At 33.6% G+C, this 23,549-nt stretch overlaps 5 protein-coding genes across 6 annotated transcripts; 3 read left to right on the top strand and 2 right to left on the bottom strand.

Moving 5' to 3' along the window:
* Positions 1–2,059: 2,059 nt before the first annotated feature.
* Positions 2,060–3,412, top strand: LOC103500342 (acyl-CoA--sterol O-acyltransferase 1-like). Its single transcript, XM_008463613.3, has one exon. The coding sequence runs from the start codon at positions 2,178–2,180 to the stop codon at positions 3,240–3,242; it is 1,065 nt and encodes a 354-aa protein (XP_008461835.1). The 5' UTR covers positions 2,060–2,177; the 3' UTR covers positions 3,243–3,412.
* A 2,532-nt stretch (positions 3,413–5,944) lies between these two features.
* LOC103500343 (acyl-CoA--sterol O-acyltransferase 1-like) lies at positions 5,945–7,460 on the top strand. The gene has a single exon (XM_008463614.3). The coding sequence runs from the start codon at positions 6,368–6,370 to the stop codon at positions 7,406–7,408; it is 1,041 nt and encodes a 346-aa protein (XP_008461836.2). The 5' UTR covers positions 5,945–6,367; the 3' UTR covers positions 7,409–7,460.
* A 3,297-nt stretch (positions 7,461–10,757) lies between these two features.
* Positions 10,758–14,201, bottom strand: LOC103500344 (structure-specific endonuclease subunit slx1). 2 transcript variants are annotated; one of them, XM_008463616.3, is made up of 4 exons: positions 14,060–14,201; positions 13,718–13,979; positions 13,390–13,496; positions 10,758–11,103 (listed from the first exon to the last, which is right to left on the bottom strand). In XM_008463616.3, the coding sequence occupies exons 2-4, from the start codon at positions 13,924–13,926 to the stop codon at positions 10,910–10,912; spliced, it is 510 nt and encodes a 169-aa protein (XP_008461838.2). In that variant the 5' UTR covers positions 13,927–13,979; positions 14,060–14,201; the 3' UTR covers positions 10,758–10,909. The 2 variants fall into 2 exon arrangements, with proteins under 2 accessions (XP_008461838.2, XP_050939100.1); XM_051083143.1 differs by lacking the exon at positions 14,060–14,201 and having other exon boundaries at positions 13,718–14,006.
* A 385-nt stretch (positions 14,202–14,586) lies between these two features.
* On the top strand, positions 14,587–17,864 carry LOC103500345 (porphobilinogen deaminase, chloroplastic). The gene is made up of 5 exons (XM_051083142.1): positions 14,587–15,077; positions 16,004–16,409; positions 16,801–17,007; positions 17,207–17,384; positions 17,521–17,864. The coding sequence occupies exons 1-5, from the start codon at positions 14,851–14,853 to the stop codon at positions 17,631–17,633; spliced, it is 1,131 nt and encodes a 376-aa protein (XP_050939099.1). The 5' UTR covers positions 14,587–14,850; the 3' UTR covers positions 17,634–17,864.
* A 710-nt stretch (positions 17,865–18,574) lies between these two features.
* On the bottom strand, positions 18,575–23,114 carry LOC103500346 (uncharacterized). The gene is made up of 4 exons (XM_051083141.1): positions 22,960–23,114; positions 21,631–21,743; positions 20,439–20,698; positions 18,575–19,615 (listed from the first exon to the last, which is right to left on the bottom strand). Exons 1-4 carry the CDS (start codon positions 22,987–22,989, stop codon positions 18,807–18,809), a joined length of 1,212 nt encoding a protein of 403 aa, XP_050939098.1. The 5' UTR covers positions 22,990–23,114; the 3' UTR covers positions 18,575–18,806.
* Positions 23,115–23,549: the final 435 nt, after the last annotated feature.

Below are 23,549 nucleotides of genomic sequence, written 5' to 3'. Positions count from 1 at the left end.
TTATTTCTATCATTAAAATACCAATCCTTTTATTTTTTTAATACATCAATTTTAAATTTGTACTTAAAAAACAATTGATTGTAGTTCAGTGTATATTCATGTTTATTTTGTATTTGAATCTTTAATAGTTTAAGAAGTTTTGGAATTTATAATTTTATAACTACTTGATCTTTAGACTTTGCTCAATATGTTTAGTAATTTTTAATGTCGTATTTTAATCTTGAAGGATTTCACAACTATATATCAATTTTTTAAACCTTCCAAACATCACATGATATTGATGTATAAACTCATAAGATATTGAAAAAAAAAACTGTGTAACATAAAATATAAACTGATGAAGTCACTAATGTATTTTCATAATTTTCATTTTACCCTAGTTTTGAATTTCAGGTTGAATGTCTAATCATCTTCTTCATATTATTACTTCTCCTTTTCATATTCCAACGTCCTTTATTTTCATGAATTCTTATCTCCTCTTCTAGAATTTCTTATTTCTTTGTCATCTCTCATCGCTTTGGTACTATCTTCTTATTCCTTTTTCATTCTTAGGTATTTTGTCTTTCTTCTTCTTTTTTCTTCCTCTTTTTTTTGTTACAAATCTAAACGATCGTGTACCATTATCAAAACGATTTTTGGTAGAATATCGTATACCAAGATATCATTTAGTTCATCTTCGAGCAAGATAAAGAATAAAAAAACAAATTTAAAATTAATTAAAATATAAAAAATCATAAGAAAAAAGCAAAATTTTAAAAACAAGGAATCAACGTGGAAAAATCCTTATCCTTAAAATAAGGGATAAAAAGAGAGAAATATTTTGGATTGGGACTTAAAAAGTTTAAAAATAAATATAATATATGATTAAAAAACAACAAATACAAATTATAAGCAATTATAAAATAATATAATTTCTTGATGCGCTCTGAAGTTTATGATATAACCAATTTTCCAAAGCAAATCATTCTAATTATTTTAACCTCTAAAATATATGAGAATATTTTAGATTATTTAATATCAAAATACTAAAGGGTAAATTTTTGATTCATCTATTATTTTGATTATAGATGATACTTAACAAAAATCTTCTTGACATAGGTAACAAATTATATATATATATTGAGACAATTTGTTCCTACTTAAATTTGACTATAAATTTAAATTTGAATCAATTAATTTATATATAGAATTAAATAATAAATAGTTACGTTATTGCGTTTAATATACACCATCACTTCGATTTTGAAAACCTAAGTTTGATTGTCAAACTAAACTTTAAAAGGCATATATAAATTAAATTTTATATCCTAGGAATTCAGAAGTGAGATAATATAAAATTCAAAATTTCTATAGGTAACAACAATGGATTAACAAACAAAAATTATAATAAATGGAATATAAATATGTAGAATTTTATACTTTTCACCTAACCTTCTTCTTTTCCACCTAATTTATGGAAAAATAACAAAAAAAAAACAAAAGTTGAGATTACAAAGGAGAGAGTGATTTGTTGAAATAAAAAAAGAATACATTTATGAATTTGCATCCAAAGAAGGTAAGAAAAGGAGGCTATAACTTTGTGGTATGGTATGGTGTGGTTCCTTTAGTGTTTTGATACACTTTGGAGAAGATCCCATGCTTAATTACCATCATCAGATCAGCTTATAACTAATTAACTTACCCTAACATCCTCATAAAACTAATTAAAGTGACAAAGGAATGACGAACTTAGCCCTATCCTTCATTTAAGTCTTTTTCTCCCTTTTTCAACACATCCCCCCTTCTAGAGCTATTTTAATTTTAATCAAATTACTTAGCAAAATCTTCCTAATAAAATAAATTCATACAAATACATTATTCTAACACACCTTCATAATATAATAATCTAAAAAATTAAAGTCTCCATACGAGACTTGTCCTCCATTTTCTGGTGCTATTATTATTTACAACAATTCCCTAATAATTCATCCCACTTGAAAACCCCATTTGAAAAATAGTTTAATAATTATTAGAATTTGAATTACAAACAAATATATATATAATTACATATTCTTCCGATTGTCGCAATCATAAAGAATCCATATATTAAATCTTCGTCAACATCGCTCATTAAATAGAACAAAGAAACAACACAAATTAAACCTCATCATAATACCTTTGAGTTAATTTCTCCATTAATGGCGGCGGCAGAGATTCGAATTTTCCTTCAAACTCTCTTCTTAGTTTCTTCATCTCTCTCTTTCTGTTTCTCAATTAGAAACTCAATCCCAAATGGCTTCCCCAAATTCCTCTTTCTTCTCCCCTTCTTCTTCCTCTTCCTCTACCTTCCTCTCCAATTCCAAACCCTCCATTTACAAGGCCTCTTCGGCTTCTTCATCGGTTGGCTCGCCAGTTTCAAGCTCCTCCTCTTTGCCTTCGGTAAAGGCCCTCTCTCTTCCCCTGCCGCCTCCTCCTCCCTCCGCCGCTTCCTCGCCATCGGCTCCCTCCCAATCGAGATCCCCCAGGACACCAACCCCTCCGATCCTAATCCAATTCTTCCCCACACCTACTTTATAAAATTAGGGCTTCTAATTCTCACATTTGTCGCCGTCTATTTCAGAACTTACTTACATCCAAACCTATATCTGATCGCCTTCTGTTTCTTAATTTACTTCCTCCTCGAAATTCTCATCGGTGGCGCCGCCGCCTTCGTGAAGGCGACGCTCGGAGTCGAATTATTGCCGTATTTCGACGAGCCCTATCTCTCCGCTTCGTTACAGGATTTTTGGGGTAAGCGATGGAATTTAATGGCTTCTAGAATCCTCCGCCTCGCCGTTTACGATCCGTGCCGGAAACTCACTATCGGCATCGTCGGGAAGAAACCGTCGGCGATAGTGGCGATGACGGCAACATTTGCAGTCTCCGGTTTGATGCACGAACTGATTTATTTCTATATGGGAAGAGTGGCGCCAACTTGGGAGGTGACTTGCTTCTTTTTATTACATGGAGTAAGTCTTTCGGCGGAGATGGCGATGAAGTCAGCGGTCGGGGGTAGGTTCCGGGTGCCGAGAATTGTATCGACGGGGTTTACATGGTGGTTTGTGATGACGACGAGTTCTTGGCTTTTCTTCCCGCAGTTTTTTAGGTTAAAACCGGAGGTAAGAATGTTTGAAGAACACGCAGCCTTGTGGGCGTTTGTGAAGAATGTGACGGTACAGCTCATCACACCGTTTAAATTTCTCTTACAATTTCATATGAAATGAATAAATTGACACTAACAAAGATTTTTGGAATGCATCGCCACATTTATTCCATCTAAAGATCCATCCAGTTAATGAGGTGTTATGTCATTAGTTGATATATGTGATTTTTCTCTTATCTTACATGGATTGGTGTTACTAAACCTCATGTATTATGATATCTTCTCTTAATTGTTTAATTTGGTCCCATAACTTAGACTTACCAAGATTACATTATTGCTTTTGATGCACTTTGTGTTTTTTCTTTGGATATTGTTTGATAATTATTATTAATAGCATATCATAAACTTGAAATTACATGTTTAATTAGTATAAAGTTTTTGATTTAATAAGTATGTCATATTTTAATAGATAAAATACCAATTATTGTTTCAAAGTTAGGATTTTTACTCATCACTTACGTTATTATTGAGTTGAAAAGAAATATATATATCTATAACTTTGAATATATTTTAAACAAATTTTTTAATTAATATAATATTTACTTAGATTATAAGATTAATAAAATTGTATCATCATGATTCACGAGGAATATTATAATGGGTTGGCATCGACTATCGATGAGTCAAGGATGGTATAACAAAGAAATCAGGGAACATCAAAATTTGAAATTATTTTATATTTTATTTCTGCTCATGTAAATTAATAAATTTGTATAATTAAATAATTAGTTTTCTACATTAATTGAATGGGTAAAATATTGACATGTGTTATGTGTATGAATAAGACTTTAGGTGATTGCTTAGGGTACCATTATAAAAGAAAATTCCTTAAACAAACTAAAATTAAAAAAAAATAAATAAAACTGAAAAATATTATAATTATACATAATTATTAAGTAAAACTAATTAATAATTTGATGTTAAGTCGGTTTATATCAGAACAATCTTGTGATAATAACTATAAGACTTCAAAAACTTGAACTCGACTATTATAACGAATTTTAAAACAAAAAAAGTCATAATTTTCTCTAACATTTTGTCAAAATGAAAAAAAAAACATAGAATAATTTATTTAAAGTTTTCACTTTTCTAATAGGCTCACATTGATCTATAGTATTATGATATAACATTTTTTTTTTTAACTTTTAGATTAAGAGATCGAAGTTGATAAACATATTTAATAAAATTGAACTATGCTCAAATTTTGCTATTATGATATAACATCGTCAAAGATTTTATTATTATTTTTATAGTGAATGTAAATCATACATGACGATCAAGCTTTCAAATATAATCAATGAATCGGTCTCAATCTAAAAGGATAAAGCTTCATCTTGATAGATAGTCATAAATGTGTGCGATCTACAACTTGTTACATATTTTATAGGCTTAATTAGCTCATCTTTTTCACCTCCACTTGAATTTTTTTTTTTTTTTGGCTTTTTAAGAAATTAAACAAATTAAATCATAAATATTTACTACTTTTAACACAATTTAAAACATGATAGATATATATTTATCTTTTAAACAACACCAATGTTCCTACTAATTTCAACAAATGTCATTATTATTGTGGTGTTTAATTCACTTTGATAGAGTTAACAAATAGTTAAATTCTATATAAACTATACAATTGAACCTATGTTAAACTAACTGTATTAAATTTTTTATTAGAACTCATGAAAAGCATTTGCTAAAGAAAGATATACATACAAGTAAAGTTGAGCTGTTCTAAGTGTTAATGATGTTGTATAATAGAACCGCTTCTAAGGTTGTCTATTCATATGTGATAAATATATAGCTAAAGTTTAGGGTTCATAATTTTCTAAATATTACAACAATATATATTAATATTTACTTAATAAAAAAGTATACATTTCAAATAAAAAATGAAATATAATTAATTATCTTTACACAGAATTATAATTATAATTATAATTATATATATCGAAGTGGGAGGAAGACGAGGATGAGGTAGGTTATTATGAAACAACCACCATTGTAATTCCGATGCCCATTTTGGGAAAATCTTGAATGTTTGCAAGACAAATGACCCTAAAATTCTCACCTTCCTTGATTTCCTATGCTTGTCTTTGAAACTATTAGTTGTATGGGAATATTATCCGAAAGGCTTTGTGCACAGCAATTCTAACTCTCTGATCTCTCTTTAACCTTACCATAAGCATAAGTTTTTCTCTTTCTTAGATTTATAATTCTTCAAAGCAGCTCCAATTTGAAGCCGAAGATAAATAAAATAAAATTAATAAGCCGTAAGGTAAAATTTTCTTAACATCTAAATTGTAATATTAATTATTGTTCAAACAAACATATAAAAAGACCTTCCATTTATAGAAGTTTGTTGGAGGCTGATGTCATGTTTTGGTAGTTTCCAAAAAAGTAAAAGCTGGCTTTGTGAGAGGATTTTATGTATGGCTTGAAATTGAAAGCAGTAGAGAGATGACCTAATAAGGACAGAATATTAAACTTTGAATGAGAAGGGGAAAATGAAATACCTTAATTCATACTATGGGTTATGTTTCAAATATTTAAGCAAACATTTCTGTCATTTTTACTCCCAAAATTTCTCCACCAGAAACAGGTCAAATGGGTTATTCTAATCAACAGAGTTCTAAATAGTCTTATTATAGGAAAACAATGGTTATAAGTTGACAACTTTACCATCCTTTTAATATGCTTAGAAACGGTGATAGCTCACTCAATCCATTTACTTGAAACGTTGATAATCCACTCAACTCATTTAAAATTGAAGCCGATTCCACATTCATTATTATGCTTTTGCTACAATAAAACTATTTACAATTAGAAGCCCTCGAAATTTAGGTAGGAAACATTTCAGGAATATCAAAGGATTCGGTTTTTAAAAAATTAGCTACAACAACACCGTTCAATTAATTCTAATTATATGGAATTGTATAATTTCACCTTATTCTGCTATTTCTATAATTTGCAATTGCCATTCTATTGCGTTGAAGCCCAAAAGAAAAGATTTGGGTATTTAGCAAAAGATTTTAGGGTGAAAAAAAGCAAAGCCTGCATGCCTTAAAAAGAGGGACAGCAAAGAAAGTGCAAGAACAAAGGAGAAAGAGCACAAACACAAACCTCATACGTTCCGCCATTTTTGAACTCTTCTTAATCTCATTCATCATTCTTCTTTCTCTTTTAACAATGGCCGCTGAGATTCATAGCCTCCTTCAAACTCTGTTCTTAGTTTCAACATCTCTCTCTATCTGTTTCTCAATCAGAAACTCAATCCCAAATGGCTTCCTCAAATTCCTCTTAGTTCTCCCCTTCTTCTTCCTCTTCCTCTACATTCCTCTCCAATTCCATACCATCCATTTCCAAGGCCCCATCGGCTTCTTCATTGGTTGGCTCGGCAGTTTCAAGCTCCTCCTCTTTGCCTTCGGTAGAGGCCCTCTCTGCTCCGCCGCCACCTCCTCCTCCCTCCCACGCTTCCTCGCCGTCGGCTCCCTCCCAATCGAAATCCCCGACCACAAATCCCCCCCACATCATTCCCTTCTCCCCCCTTCCGCAAAATTAGGATTCCTAATCCTCACAATCCTCGCCATCAATTTCAAAAATCACTTCCATCAAAACGCAGTTCTCCTCTTCTACTGCCTCCTAATCTACTTCTTCCTCGAATTCCTCATCGGCACCACCGCCGCCCTAGCCAAAAAAGTTCTCGGAGTCGAGTTATTGCCCTATTTCAACGAGCCCTATCTCTCTGATTCGTTACAGGATTTTTGGGGACGACGATGGAATCTAATGACCTCTAGAATCCTTCGACTCGCCGTTTACGATCCATGCCGGAATCTAACCGTCGGCATCATCGGGAGGAGACGGGCGTCAATGGTGGCGGTGATGGCGACATTTGGAGTCTCCGGTCTTATGCACGAATTGATCTATTTCTATATGGGAAGAATGGCGCCGACTTGGGAGGTGAGTTGCTTCTTTGTGGTACATGGAGTTTGTGTGGTGGCGGAGAGGGCGGTGAAGTTAGGGGCCGGTGGGAGGTACCGGGCGCCGCGAGCTGTAAGAATAGGTTTAACGATAGGGTTTGTGATGGGAACGGGAAGTTGGCTGTTTTTCCCGCAGTGTATTAGGGCTAAAATGGACGTTAGAATGCTTGAAGAGTACGCGGCAATGGGTGCGTTTCTGAAGGATATTACGGTCCTTTTCATCGATTCTATTTCATTTCTTTTCAAATAAAAATACCTCAAATTACTAAAATTGATTTCAATAACTGTGATATTAAAACATCTAAATCATTGCATTTTTTGTTCATACTTCATACTCATTGGTACTACTTTTCTCCCTTACATGATCATGGTCTCGTTTCCATGAGGGGGAGCGGATCCTACTTTCCCCCTCTCAAATTACATCTCCTATTCATTAATGAGTTATACTGATATCATACATCATCAAACAACCAACATGTTTGTAATCTCTTTAATTCATCATTACCTCATTTAATTCCTCTTCTTCTTTCTTCTTTCTTCTTTCTTCTTTCTTCTTTCTTCTTTTCAGATTACCATTTAATCCCTTTAATATTGTGCTTCATATATCTTTAAATATTATGGTCTTTAAATCTTCTAATTTTTTTAAATTGTACCTAATAATCATGACATGATGTTGTCTAATAGTTAATCTATAATTTTAGATATCATTGTGCTATATAAACCAAGCTTGGGGGAATTATTAAAGGAAACAAACTAACAAACTAGAGACTACACAATATTAGAATTATTCAAAACATATCTAAATTAATACTTTTAGATATTAACAATAATATAAGTAAATCAACAGAATTTGATTTTTCATTCTTTTAATTGTTGTAAATTAAGATAGAACATCTTTTTCTTTATAAAAAAAAGACAAATTTAAAAAGAATATATTGAGTGAATAAACGTTGCATGATCATGTGATCCATGAGGTATGAGTTGGCATTGCCGTTTTACAATGAAATGAATTACAAAATGGTAACCCTTTTAATATTTTATTTATCTATACTATAAGAATTTTTTTCTTCTCAATTTTGCCATTTCTTCTATGTCATTGGCTTTTTTCTAATTTATTTTTTAACTTTAATGTTTTTATTTGAAATTAACTATTGTTTTTAGCGAAGAAATGGGTATTAAATATTATCAGAAAAAAAAAAGAAAAACTTTTTCGATCTTATGTTTTCAATCATAAGTGTATTTAGATCTCGTTTTTCAAAATTGTATTCTTGGTCTCTTTAAAAAATAAAAGTTCGATAGATCCTTTAGTTAATATTTTTTTGGTTTGGGAGAAAAATATTTATAATATTTTATTGGTGTGATATGGAAATTAATTAAAGGGTAATAAATAATAAAAATAATAAATAAAAGAAAACCTCACCTTTCCTCATCTGCCACATCCAATACCCTAACATCTTCCACCACTTCTCTCCGTCGGATGCCCACCTCCGCTCTACATTTTCTACTTTCCTCTCTCTCATTTCTTTAGCTCACAATCTCCTTTGTTACCCTCCTTCTCACACCTCCTCCCCTACCACCTTTTTCTAATCTAAAGTTAAAAGTACGGTGTATAAACCCATATTTAAACCAAATTCCAAAATGTAGGAATGAAAATAAGATATATTGAAATAACAACTAAAACTCCAACATATAGGAAAATATAATCAGGTGTCGAGTCCATGATCTCTTCCTAAAGAGTAAGAAAATATTTTTAGAAATGGTGAGTTAAAAGACCTAGTGAATAACTACTTTCTAAACAAATCATGCTTTACAAATGATGAGAAAATGAGTCATCAAGCTTGTAAATAAGTTTTAGGCAAAGCAAAATAAATGCTATATTTCTCAAGTAAAACTAGCTATACAACAAAAAATCTAGGCATCAGTGATGCCCCTATCTCGTGATAGCTACTACGAGATGGAAAATCTAAGTGTTCGTAGAAGTACTTATCTCTAATCCAATATTAATGATGAAAACTCTAACCATCTACTGAATGTCCTCATCAAAGGACCTTTGTGTGCACGAAAAAATCTCCCCCGTAGAATTACTATATATCTCTGGATACTTTAAATATATACTAAAACAATCTCTTGCTTTCAATTTAAATTTTTATTCTTACTACATTATATATATATATATATATATATATATATATATATATATATATATATATATATATATATATATATATATATATATATATATATATATATATATATATATACAATTTAAACATTAGCTTTCAAATACATTTCTTTTTAATTTTATCACATCTTTTCTTCAACAAAAGAAATATTATTTATATATGACCTAAACTAGCATAATTATTTATATTCCCTGTTATACGAAGGCTAAAATTTTTAGGTAAAAGAAAAACTCACTACTCATACGAATTAGGTATGTTTGAGTTTCAAAGAAATAGTGTTCTAAAAGTAAATTTGTTAATTATTTTTGATGTATTATAAATTTTTTATGTCATTTTTAGTTAATAGTACTATTTCAATAATACTGTTTGGAATATTACACTAATAATAATCCCTAATAGGGTAATTACAGTGGGTAGCAATTTTTAGAATAATTATTAACTATGTAGTATTATTTTTAAAAAATTACAAATATAGCAAAGTCTATCAGTGATAGACTTTTATCGTTGATAGACTCTTATGGTTTATCAGTGATAGACCAACATTTGTTACATGATTTATCAGTAATAGACTCCTATCATTGATAGATTTTGACATATTCTGCTATATTTACATTTTTTTAAAATGTTACTATATACTTAATTATTTTGAATATAATTGCTATATTAGCAATTATCCCATAATAATATGGTGTTTACTAACATGACTTCAACTATCAACAATAGGTCAAACTAAGATCAGTTGCATAATTGCAATTTGAAAAAAGTTGTGTAATTATTGGTTGATAGAATAATACAAGACCTACTAAGATAATGACTTGTAATAACATAGTGTCCAAATTAGTCCGCGAGTGTCAAAATGAGCATAACTCGGTAATACTAATATCATTTATGTATCTTGACATTGGACGTTCAATCCCATATCATTGTTGTGCTAAAAAAAGAAGTTAGCTTGTGAGTATCATAACATTAAATTTTAATAGGTACGTTGACTTTTCCATGTTTTCATGGATTTGATATTTCCATCAATCGTATTAGAATCCACACACACAAAATATAAACATTAAAATGTCATTAATACCAACCTAATATAAATAATAAGTATGAAAATAATAAAAATTTTATTTACTAATTTAAATTTATTTTTTGAATTTTTTGTTTTTATAATTTTAAACTAAACTCAAATATTAAAAATAACATTGACTATATATATGGCTGAACTAATTGGATTGAAAAAATAAAAAATAGTTTTTCAACCTTTCAATTACTTTATTTTAGCTTAAATTTATATAAATTATAGACATGTCTTCCATTAATTTTCTTCGGCCTACAATCCATCCAAGCCAATTCATTACATGTTGATTTTAAGCTCATCTTTTTCTAATGTCTCCTTCCTTTTAAAAAATAAATGCTGCTTCGGAATTAAAACACAATCATATATACTACATTTAACACAATTTTAAACATGAGATATTTATCTTATAGACAATCATTATTTCAATTCATAGAATTGAAAATAAATATATAAATATTTGTAAAAGAAAAAGAAAAACCACAACCCATATAAAGAATCAGAAAGGATCTAATTTCCAATCAAACTCAAAATGACTGCAATCAAACAGACACTTCACTTTTCCTAAAGCTCTTTGCCTGTGCTTGAGTAATCTTAATGTTTGATTATCTAATTGCTTTCCCACATCATCCTCCTTCTTCTCATATGATATTTTCCTTGAAACTTTTTTCCATTTTGATTCAAACTCACAAGCTGCATATAAAGGATACAAAAACAGCATCAGAAATGGTGTGGGAATGATTTTACAGAACATTTCTCGGTTGAAAAACACGAGAAATTCGGTGTCAAGTTGATGAACCAAAGAAAAACTTAATATAAGGTTTCAAAATGAAATCATTGTCTTAATGAAATTTGAAGAATGTTCATAGCACAACAATATGAATCATAAATGCAACCAGAAACAAGACATTTATAAGATTAAGTCACATAACATACGATCAATAGATACAAGTGAAACTCGACAATTTTTGTTGTGTAGTGATTACTACAAATTACTTCTTACCAAAAGTTGTTTAAAGGATGACAATGAGTTGGGGATAATTTTCTTTACTATGAGACTACGAAAAACTCCCTCCATTTATTGTGTATCACAACAACACGCTTTTTAAAAGTAGGGTCGGATCTACTAACATTTATGAAGACCAATTTATAGTATGAACAAAGGAAGTATAATACTAGGGGAGTACTAGAAATCTCCCAGGTGCTTCATTTCCCTTGACAGAAGTAAGTACACCCCCAACTACTTCCCTTCCAATGCCATGCGAATGATAAATGGGATACCACACATGGTGATTAAAAAATTGCAACTTGTTTCATTTCTAAAGGAAAAAGATGTTAAAGGCACTAAAGATGGAAGGCCCAATTTGGTAGGTATGAGTCTTAACATGCATATAATTTGAGAACTGATGATTACCAAATGGATAAGCAAGAGGAATGCAAGCTGTGTAAAATATTGAATATGTTTGTTTCTTTGCATAAATAAGTCAATCCAATCAGCAGTATTTAATGCATGCAGTTGTCTCAGCAGTGGAAATCAGAAATATCATAGTTGGTTCATTACACAAACTTAGGGCATGAATTATGGAGCCCTGAAACTGTTCTTGACCATTTCACCTGCAAAATGTATCAGTTCCTTTCCCAAACAGGAAAAAAAATTCAACTATTATCTGATCATCTGTGTTTACTATTGCCTTTATTTGTGCCCTTTTGGTAGACATTAATGAAAGTTCATGAGCTTGTTTCTAGATCTCTACCTTATGGGAAGAAAAAATTATATGATAGAAACTGTTTCATATTAAATAATGTGTAGCTAAGGGAGAATCCAAGAGTTCCCTATCTCTGGCCTGATCTCACTTCTAAATACTACGCAAGTCACACCGCTCATGCTGGTCTAACTAACTAGTTACATCCATCCTAACCAATACAGTTCTCGATTAATGCCAAGTCACTCCTTCCCGACTCTCTTATGCTTCACACTCACTTACGAAAGGGGTGTTTCGGATAAGGAGTGGAGTTGTCAGCTCCTAGGACTCATAGTGCAACGATTTAATATGACACAAAATTGATGGGTTTTAGTTAGGAAGCCTACAAACTCCTTGGGCGAAGTGGAGCTCCTCCCATCTCCTCTCCTAACTCCTTGGGCCACACCCCTTAAAAGGTCTAGCACAGTATTATATTTGTTACCATTGTCTCTCCTTTTGCAGCTATATTGATGCACTTTTACCCAATATGGGAGACCATTTCCATGGATTTATATGACGATGGCCCAATCAAGCTAAATATCTTCTTACTTGGCGTTGCCATAGCATGTCAGTTTCCACTCAGATATGCACCCTTAATTTAAACATGTTTAACTCCTACTCCTGTTGCCAATGCTGTTTAAGGGGGCCAGTTAAGAGTACAAAACAATTTAAACGCTGCATTCTATGTATTTGCCTATTTCCAGTCTCATTAGTACTTCCAGTTGCAAGGATAAGAGAGTTTCAGATACCAGAAAGTATGTCTTCGGTATTCTGGCACAGGGTTTTGCAGCACTTTCTTGTCAACTAACAAGAGTAGTGTCTTCAACCTTGAATCATCTTATACTGGTACTTAAACAGATAAAGAAAATTTTCCACCTTTAATTGATGAATTAAAATTTTAGGTTAACTAAAGTTTCTTCTATTCCCTGTGTCTTTTGGAGCATGAAATGAAATCCCAAGTCACCACATTATCTTTTGCCTCCTCTGGCCCCATCAATGCTTCAACTGCAAGTACCCAATACTATCGCACTTGGCACATATCCATCATGAATTGTCATCTATCTTCCTTAGCAAGATCACTGCCACAACCTAGAAACTAGGAGACAACTCAAGTTTGCAAAAGCCCAAGGCAACATAATGTCTAGAATGACAACAATCACGAAAAACCAAGCAATGCACTTGAAATTAGAGCCCAAATTGCAGCATGATTCTAGAAGTATGTAATTTAATTGAATACCTTGACTTTGGTCTTTAAAACCATGAATTGTGCACGCACAAATCCAGGGTCGTCCCGCTTGAGTTGCTTTTGCACCACCTTTTATTTCACCATTATGCTGTTTCAAACTGTACAAGAGCCCAACTTTATGACATGAAGAAATATTTGTATAGCTTTTATGCATAAAGGACATCTAAAAGTTGCAAAGTGCCAATTTGTATGCCAATGAAATTCACTAGAGGCTATCAGCTTTTTAAGGCTAATCGAAGATGACACAGATAACTTTTCAACCTCAAATCATGGAATCTGTTGTTGGAACAAGGAACAGAAGAGAAGAAATTGGAGTTACCGTCGATCGAAGTCAAGGGTGACCCCTACATAGGTTTTGATGGGGGAATTGGAGGAGATGATGAGATAAACACACCATTGCTTAGGCTTCGTCTCCTCCGATTTAACGATCAGTGTTGGACCCTTGGTTGAGGAAGAAGAAGATTTGGGTAGTCGTGGATTTGAAATAGGGGGTTTTTGGCAACGAAATGTTTGAGAGAGCAGTCTCATAATTCTTTCTTTGGTTCCTCTTCTTCGGCGCGGGTTCGAAACTCCCAGTTCTTCTAAAAAAGAAAATTAACATCGCTTTGTTATTTTCATCGTCAAATTCTTGTCCATTGTTTAAATAAAGTATAAACCTCACCTTAAATTCTCTTTAAAGTTCACTTGTAATTGCAAGTTTGCATCATCTTGTATGTATGGATAAGACTTCCATCTCTATTGAATTTGCAACCAACATCCATTCTCTTCTATTTGACTTTGTTTCTTTTTCTTCATCAATGCAAAGAGGATCATTGAGTGTTGTGGTTGTTGGTTGAGAGTTTCCACTCGCAATCCTTCAAACAAGATGGAATTAGAAGTGTGACTTGTGATATTACATTATATACACACCTACTAGAAGTTATGTAGTGTTTGAATTTTAAATTTAATTTGAGGATGGAATTTTTATTCATTTTTATCTTGTTTTACAATGAAAAAAATGAATTTAATTCGAGATTAAATTAAATGATATTATTTTTTAAAAAAAGAAAGTTTGATCTTATTTTGTTTTAAAAGTTGATTTAATTAAATAAAAAAAAAAAAAGAAAAAAAAAACTTCATCATTTTCTCCAAAACCCACAATTGAATTTTGGGAACCCTATTTGAAAAGTCAGCAAAAATCTAAAGTCAATCGAGCCCCAAATATGAACAGATCAAACCGTCTCCGAACCGGACAGTAAAGACCCCCCCCTTTTTTTTTTGTTTGTTGTTTTTGCAAATCGAACTGAAATGGATGAGAATCCTATCCGCCAACGCAAATGCAGACATTTGCCCTGTTGGGTCATCAAAAACAATCCCTTCTAAGCTAACCCATTTCCCCCTTTTTCTTTCTTTCTTCTTCTTCTTCTTCTTCTTCTTCTCATCTCTCTCAATCTCAAATAAACACTCGCTCAAATGGGTGTTTTATCTTCCCCTTCTGTAAGCCACTCTCCAATGCCTCGCCCTTGTAATGTTGGTTCCCTTTCTCTTCTTGGGTTCTCTTCACTTTCCCTTAAACCTCCGGCTTTCTCTAATGGCGCCAAGAAGTTTCATGGGGTTGGTCTCATAAGAGCTTCTGTTGCTGTGGAGCAGCAGGTAGAGAAGACCAAGGTTGCTCTTGTCAGAATTGGCACCAGAGGAAGGTAACTTTTTTGTTTTGTGGGTCTTTTTTAGATTCTCTTTTGGTTTATGGTTTTGGGTTGTCTTTAGTTTCTAATTTTGAGTTTCTGGCTGATTTGAGTTTGATAATGTGGGGGATTGAGTTATTGTTGAAGGGTTTGGATCAGTTCAATTTGTGTCTTTCAACTGGGATTTAATTTTGCTGTATTGTAGAATTGTGAGAAAGTTCAGTAGGTTTCTCATGTTTGTACTTGAATCTTTCAAAACTTGTATGTTGACTTTTGTCCAAATGAAGTAGTATGGAAGTTGGTATTTTTTGTGTGCTTGTAAATCAGACCATGAAGAACACGAAAGGGTGGAAAATTAACAAAATTAAAGAAAGTAATAGATTCCTGAGAACTAACAATTGTGGAGAACTTCCTTCCTTACTCTCGTGTGCTTGACTTCTGAATTGATTAAATTCGAATGAAGTACTCATGTTGCTCATGCCATCAATTTTAGGATCCAATTTGCTGCTGTTAGAGTAGAACGAGTTCTTCATAAGAAGAGTAAGTCTAAGAGGGGGTTCGAATTCAAAGTTTTCACGTTTCTTCATTTTATAAGTTTCATGTTTCTCCTGGGCTTTAAGTCCGAGTTGTTTTTTGTGACTGTATAGGTAGTATTTTGCTTGATTGCTCCTTTTTCCTAGAGGGTCCCCTCTTTTGTAGGCTTGGTTTTTTTTTACTTCATTGTATTATTTCATTTTGTCTAAAAGAAAATAGAAAGTAAAAAAAAAAAAAAGGTTTATTCTAGTAGGAGTTAGGGGGACATTTAATTTTCTTATTGAAACTGGGAACTATGCCGATAAACATAGTCTACTTCATTTTCTATATGCTTGTTTGATCTAAATCTTGTTTTGGGTTGCTTTATCTTCTTCTGTGTCATATATAATTTTCTGTGTGTAGGACAGCCCATTAGCTCTTGCCCAGGCTCATGAGACGAGAGACAAACTCATGGCTTCCCATCCCGAGCTGGCCGAAGATGGGGCCATTCAGATTGTTGTAATCAAAACAACTGGTGACAAAATACTATCTCAGCCACTTGCAGATATTGGTGGGAAAGGCTTATTTACTAAAGAGATCGATGATGCACTTATTAATGGTGACATAGACATTGCTGTTCACTCAATGAAAGATGTACCAACTTACTTACCCGAAAAAACCATCCTCCCATGTAATCTTCCGAGGGAGGATGTCCGCGACGCATTCATTTCTCTGAGTGCAAGTTCACTTGCTGAGCTTCCAGCTGGAAGCATGATTGGTACAGCTTCACTGAGAAGAAAGTCTCAGCTACTGAATAGATATCCATCCCTCAAAGTAAGTATGCCGTGTTCTACTTTTGCTACGAGAGTTAATAGGTTGTTGATCGTAGTGACTGATGTGTGAATTAAGTTTCTAGAAACTATGATAGAAAGAATGTCTCTTTGGATTTCGTTCTAAATTGGTTGATCTATAAACCCTTAGAACTCCATTGCAGTTGTGTTGTATATGTTCACAATAAATTCCAACCTTTTCCTTCTTAGTCAATATGATACAACGAGATTGTAAGATTCCCTGCTGCTCCCACCCGTCCATTCTTTTAATCTAGAATGCCCAACTCTTGATGGAACTTTTACGACTATGATTTTAAAGATGTTCGAAGAGGATTAAAATCTCAATCTTTTAGATTGATTCTAATACTCCCTCTCGCATTGTTGTCATTTGTTAGGTGCTGGAGAATTTTCGGGGCAATGTCCAAACAAGGTTGAGAAAACTGAATGAAGGAGTGGTCCAAGCAACACTGTTGGCTCTAGCTGGACTTCGGCGTTTAAATATGACAGAAAATGTTACTTCGATCCTTTCAATCGATGAAATGCTTCCAGCTGTTGCTCAGGGAGCTATTGGGATTGCCTGTCGAAGTGACGATGACATAATGGTGTGTTTTCATTAGCTACCAAAATTGATGACCCATGCTCATCTGGCAATTGCCCATTATAACTATTATCTTGTTGAGAAAACCATCGTTTCTACACAAATGGCTGACTTATCTTATCTCCCTATTATAGGCTTATACCATTAAAATTCATTGCTTGGAAAAATGCTCAATGTCTGGTGTTTGATTTCTCATTGTGCAGGCCAATTACTTAGCCTCATTAAACCATGAGGAAACTAGACTGGCTGTTGTTTGTGAGAGAGCTTTTCTTGAGACTCTTGATGGATCTTGCCGAACTCCAATAGCAGGATATGCTTCCAGAGATGAAGATGGCAATTGTATATTTAAAGGGTTGGTGGCTTCCCCAGATGGAACTCGAGGTACTACGATCAACATGCATGTTCATATGAAATAACTTCTACCCTTATTTTCGTTAGCTTCTTCTCTCCATTGATAAGACAGTTGATTCTCTGCATCTTTTGATCCTTAACCTTGTTTCTTCCCTATTCATTTCAGTTCTTGAAACTTCTCGACGAGGTCCATACGCCATTGATGATATGATTGCGATGGGAAAGGATGCTGGCCAGGAGCTTCTTTCTCGAGCAGGTCCCGGTTTTTTTGATAGCTAGTTAGTTTAACATAGGATTTTAGGATAAGGGCAGAGAGAGAAGATCAAGGCTTCATATCCAAATCTTCAATTGAGTAGGAGTTTTATTCATCGTTTGTGATGAAGTTTGTTGTATTTTAAATATGATTTTTCCCCCACTTCTTTGTTTCCTTCGTTGGTTGTGTAAATTAGAACAGAAAACATTCAGACTATCTTGGCTTCCCCCAAATAATCATTACAAATTTTCCCCTTATCTGCGTGCGTTCAATATTGCTGTGTTATCATTTTTTTCAATTTGAAAAAAGTTAGTTTGAGAATTCTTTTTATTCAAGTATACATAAAGAAAAAAAAAACCTCGATGTACTTGAAAAATTCAAATATCTTGATCATTATTTTTGGGAGTTTGGTTTTATCAAATCTGTGACACAGAGAGAAAATGGAAAAAAAAAAAAAAAGGTATATAGAACTTCAAAAGTCATCGATCCAATGGAAAGTATGCAAATTTTCCAGAGTTGATCCGGCTAAACCGAAAATTAATATTTAATATCACTAGAAAATAAATACTTTATCATTTGAGTCCATTTTAACCGTGACTCATTTTAACCATCATAAATTGGCTAAGGGTTGATAACTAAGTAGCATACAAAACTTGGAAGGGGTGAATTCGAGTTATGATTGGTCACTGAAGATTGAACATTAATTAAAAGATGGAAAATTTTATGAGTTACCTTGAAAAAAAAAAAAAGTCTCGTAAGAAATGTAGAGACTTACATTTACAAGCTAAATCAAACACTAGAAGAGTCGATTTCAGATGGATTAGTTTGCTGAACTTCTACCAACAATATTTTTATACAACTACTCAGCATCCACGAGTTGCACTAGTTGAAGACTTGATCTCAATTAGTTTGAAAACACGAACTCAGAGAATTTTTTTGAAGATCACAGAAGAAGTGATAAGGCAGATTTCTAAGCAGAAAACCAATGTTTCATTGCAAAACAATTCTATTCAACTCATGGAAACTCAGAACAATCTTTCGAAGATTTAAGATGTATACTCTTTTAGTCAGCCTTATTCTCGTACATGAGTCATCACCATCTTCTGAGAAAATCACTAAAATAATACGGTGTTATTGAAAGGATTATCTGAACTGGCCAACAAAATCAGAACAATGGTGTTAACCTTTGACAAGACGAGTCAACTCCATCTCCTCCTATCTTCCTCTTCATCAACAGGAGTATACCACGATGGCCGACGCTTGAGGTTGCTCAGTCTGTAATTTAAGAGCACTTCTTCATTGCAGAGTGCTCGAGTTGCAACCAGAACAATTGTTTTCAAAATGGGAGTATCCAACCCGTTGATTCTCGAACGTCCAGACTTGAACCAAAAGCTACCAAACCTCTTCATGCTCACTTCCTCATTTGCAAATGATACATTTGGAATATAAACTCTCATGTCCTTCTCTGTCAAGGGGAAATCGTAAGGGCAAAGCATGACATTTGGAACCATATCCTTAGCCGGGTGGTTGGCAAAATGAGCAAAAGCTAGAGGGTTTCTTCGTTCTATAGCATCACCACCATGCTGCACTCTTTTGGCTTCTAATGGTTTGCTCAGCATTCGCCAAAGACGATCTGATTTCTCGCCGCCTTGTTTGGTTGGGTTACTACCGGGTACAGTCAAGCCATACCATACCTCGCGGGTATCAGCACCCAAACCCCAGGGTTGGGAATTGATTACAGTTCCGTCGTACCTCGTTATCAGATAAGGGTTCTGAGCACCAACTCTTGGATATCCAGGAATGTACTGATAATGAGCAGGGGAATATACAACGCCTGGGTATATTGCTATAATAGACCCGACATCAGCTTCACCATCTATGAAAAGACCTTGTCCAGCATCCTTGTGAGGGATTTGAGATGGCTTGATATCAAGAGTGTAGCCAATTTCATCCTTTAACTTCTGAGAAAGTTCGGAACGTCCCAATGGCCTTGTTGTTGGGATAGTATCTGTGCTGTGAATACATCAGTAACCAGTAGTCATCACAAGTGTGAAAGCACAAAAGATATTTACCTAAAGAAGCTTTAGTTAACCAAAAGAAGATATTCAAAAAAGCTGCTGGAAGTTGAGTTTTTCTAAATCTGATTTGAAACACATTTCGTTAACTGTTCAAAAAGAAAAAAAAAAAGAAAACTACTTTGCTTAACATTTGATTATTCTCACAAGCAGTCCATTACCGAGATTAGAACCAGTAAGTAGTTCTTTTCTAGTAAATAAAACTAGTGGATAGTTCTACTTTTTACTTTTTTGGATAGGAAACAAGGTTAAAAATTGTTATGGAAAGAAAACCGTGAAACAACTAGTTTTGGGGTACTGACATATCGGCGACTTCAATTTCTTTGGGCGGATGATCTATTACCCTCTTGGATGGTGAGGTAAGAAATCCTATTAGCACCTAGGGCATATTCACTTAGGGTATTAAGACTAGAAGCTAAATGGATTTCCCAGCTCACCAGCCAAGAGGGTGATAGATCATCCACCTGGGTCACTGGAACAGGTTGGAATATGCACAATTTAAAATGGCATAATGAAAACTTATCGACTTCTTCAGCACCATGCACAATTCAAAATGTGAAGCCGGCAACTTAGATATCATTTACATGGATTGACGCTGGAAAAGGTAAACCAAGTTTTTGGGGGAAGGCAAATTGTAAGAAGACCTTGCTTATATCTGGGAAATCCGATTACTTCAACAACTAATGATTAGTCCATGGTAAAGAATAAACATTTGAGAGAGCCTTCCAGAAATTGGTTAGAGCAAGAGAATCTAACCAGCCATGTCAGTAGGCGGACTAGTTCTGCCAACAGCAAAACTAAGACCACTTTTTCGAACAGCATCCTTGGATTTTTCTGGGGATTCTGCAGGTTCATCTGGAAGAAGAATTTCATCCATATGCATGCAAAAACTTTGAACCTGCGAATGGATGTTCTCTTGTACTTGCTTTTGTTGGTCAGCAAAAGAAGCTTTAGTGGCCATGTCAATAATCTCCTCTGCATCAGCCTCAGTAGCATTCATTCCCAAACGCTTATAGCTGGAAGTTCAAAATTTATGAGATGAATACCTTTCACATACACACATATATATATGATAAACCGAACTTTTAATTAAGAAAAAAATGAAATAGTACAATGGGAAAACACAAAAGGAAGAGCCAGACAACAAACTACAAAAAGGCGCTCAAATCCAATAAAATAAAACAGAGTGAGCAAAAGATCTGGTCACTGAAAGCCCAAAGACTAAGAGAAACGCAGAATCTAAAAAGGGACCAAACATCACTCTAAGATCTCTACTGCTTTGAAGATTTCTATTATTTATTTATTTTTCTTTATGAGATGAATACTAATGAAGATGAAAATAAACTTTCCAGTTTTCAGAGTATAAGTTTGAGCAGGCCACATTATGAAAGTGCTGCTATCGTTTTTCTTACCCGCTGTGAAGAGTGATGAAAACTAGAAAGGATTTATACCTAACAAAGGGACCTTCATCCGGACCCCAGTTAGCGAATGCAATGATAGGGGACAAATTGATAGGATACGGGTGCTGGGCAATGGTATAATCAGATAAATTGATGACATTGTAATTTACATTAAAAGAACCCCGGTTTAGGTAGACATTTTTTTTTATATATTAAAACACACAAATGTTTTTTATGGCGTCCAAAGCGGAAGTACTGCAGTCAGGATAAAATATTTAGATACTAATAATCTTGATTCATATTCCAGTAGAATACAAATGAGCATGATTAGCACTAAAAGAACTGTCAGGGAGAAAATGGGCCTGTGGAGAATCTAATAATGGACATGAATTTCCATGGACAGAGAATTCAGCCACACACAAAAGTTCGGAGCAAAGGAACTGAATTTTAGACTCTTTTCGTTCCATCAATGAAAAATTCTGTTTCCTTAAATAAATTTTTTTAAAAAAAACTGAATTTCATATGATACAATAGAAAGTTAAAATGACCTGGTGAAAAGGAACAAACGGTTCATATCTGCTTCAAATTGTAGTTTTCTTGGATCCCTTGCAAACAATGGATTTTTTGTAAACATTGGATTTTTTGCAAGAACCTTCACAGCCTGAATTTGTAAGAGTGTACAAACGTCAGTAGAGGAAAAAAAGAAAAATAAAACTGAAAAAATCAGACACGGCATATTATGGTATTCATTTTAGTATGTAACGGGAATAACAATGGTAATGAAAATCTCAGACAGTAAGGTCAGTCACTTTACGATTTGATTGAAATTAAGAGCAGATACAAAATTCAACAACACAAGACACATAAAACAACCCTGCCCAATCGAGGCCTAGTAATCTCTCCTTCCCAACACACGGGTTTGGAAAAATAAAGGCTACATACGACCCTCTAACAGACTACTGCCCTCTAAAACCTATACCTCACTCCCATGCCCCAACATACAACGATTTCCACTAACTAATTGCCCGATGGTCTTTAGCCTTGTTAAATCTCCTAGAATAAGTAATCGCCATTGGAGACCTAGCAATACCATATAGTGACATCTATTTAGTTCTTTAAATCAGACAAAAGATGCAAATAGACATGGTTGCCTGGCATGTAACTTGCAAGTATCTTAAAGAATAGAGAAGATCAATCTTAAGCACATCAACAAATACATCCACATTGGAAAACCTTTTTTTGGGAAAAAAAAAAACAAAGAGAACCAAAGGAGCAACCATGACCACGAACTACTTCAGAAATCAAGGTCTCAGTCATTTTAGGATTAGAAATGTGACAACCACGTAGTGTAGAAACAAAGAACTCCTCAAAACCCTTCTAGTTACTCATGGATACATAAGTTTTTATAAACCACATGGTGGAGAAGCGCCCTATCAATCTGAAAGTTGAAACTCTACTAGTTCAATTGCCAGGTCTCACAAAATCCTCAATTCAATCCATTTACTTTACTAGAACAAATTTCCATCAAGTTTACTACTTGTATCATTATTTTGAAGCTGTATACCGTGGATTGATACTACAATCAAAAGAACATACTCAGAATACAAGAATTTCAACCTCTGAACTAAATTCAAACAGTCTCGCATCGAAAGCGCAAAAGCAGAAATTAAAAAAAAAAAAAAAAAAAGCTCAATTAAAAAGAAAACCCAAAAACCGATGAACTATTTAATTCCAACAACTAAAGAATCTCCATACAAACATACCAATATGGATGAAGAATGAAGCTAACACTCAAATATTAACCTACATTCTCTATCTCTCTCTCGCCATTTCTAATCATTTTGCAGCGCTTTCTCAAGAAAAATAAGAAGAGTTACCTCTTGAAATTTCTGAAACAAAAAGGCCATCGAAGGAATTGAAGTGTGTAGTCGAGGATTCAAGTGTTGGCAAATTAACAAGAAGCTACCGGAGAGCAAAGTCCAAGAAATTTAGAACTAAAACCCGAAGTGGAAAAACATCTGAATGTGTGATCAATCACGCACGTAGCACGTGCGTAAATTTATAGCCTTTTGAATCTATGAGGCCTTTATTGGGCTTCCAAAACAGATACAGGCCCTCTGGGCTTGGACAATTTAAGGCCCATCGTAAATATAGTTATTTCATATTACATAAAGTTAATTTTTACCTTACGACGACGAAGGTAATAAAACACCGAACTATTTAAGGTTCATATAACAAATTTTACGAAGTTAGCTGTTTTTTAAATATTCAAGGTTTGCCTTTCCGTTTTTCTCTCTCTTTTTTGCTATGACTTTTTTTTTTTCCTTTTTTCTTTTTTTGTTGCGATTTCTTTTCATCATTTTTCTTCTTTTCCTCTATTTTTTTCTCGTTGCGATTTCTTTCTAATTCTTCTTTTTCTTTTTTTCGTTGTGATTTCTTTCTATTGTCTTTCTTCTTTTTCTCTTCA

The sequence above is a fragment of the Cucumis melo genome, chromosome 4 (assembly GCF_025177605.1).
Source record: "Cucumis melo cultivar AY chromosome 4, USDA_Cmelo_AY_1.0, whole genome shotgun sequence".
Classification (NCBI taxonomy): Eukaryota; Viridiplantae; Streptophyta; class Magnoliopsida; order Cucurbitales; family Cucurbitaceae; genus Cucumis; species Cucumis melo.
The sequence above is the reverse complement of the archived record's forward strand: the minus strand, read 5'-3'. Positions and strand labels throughout refer to the sequence as shown.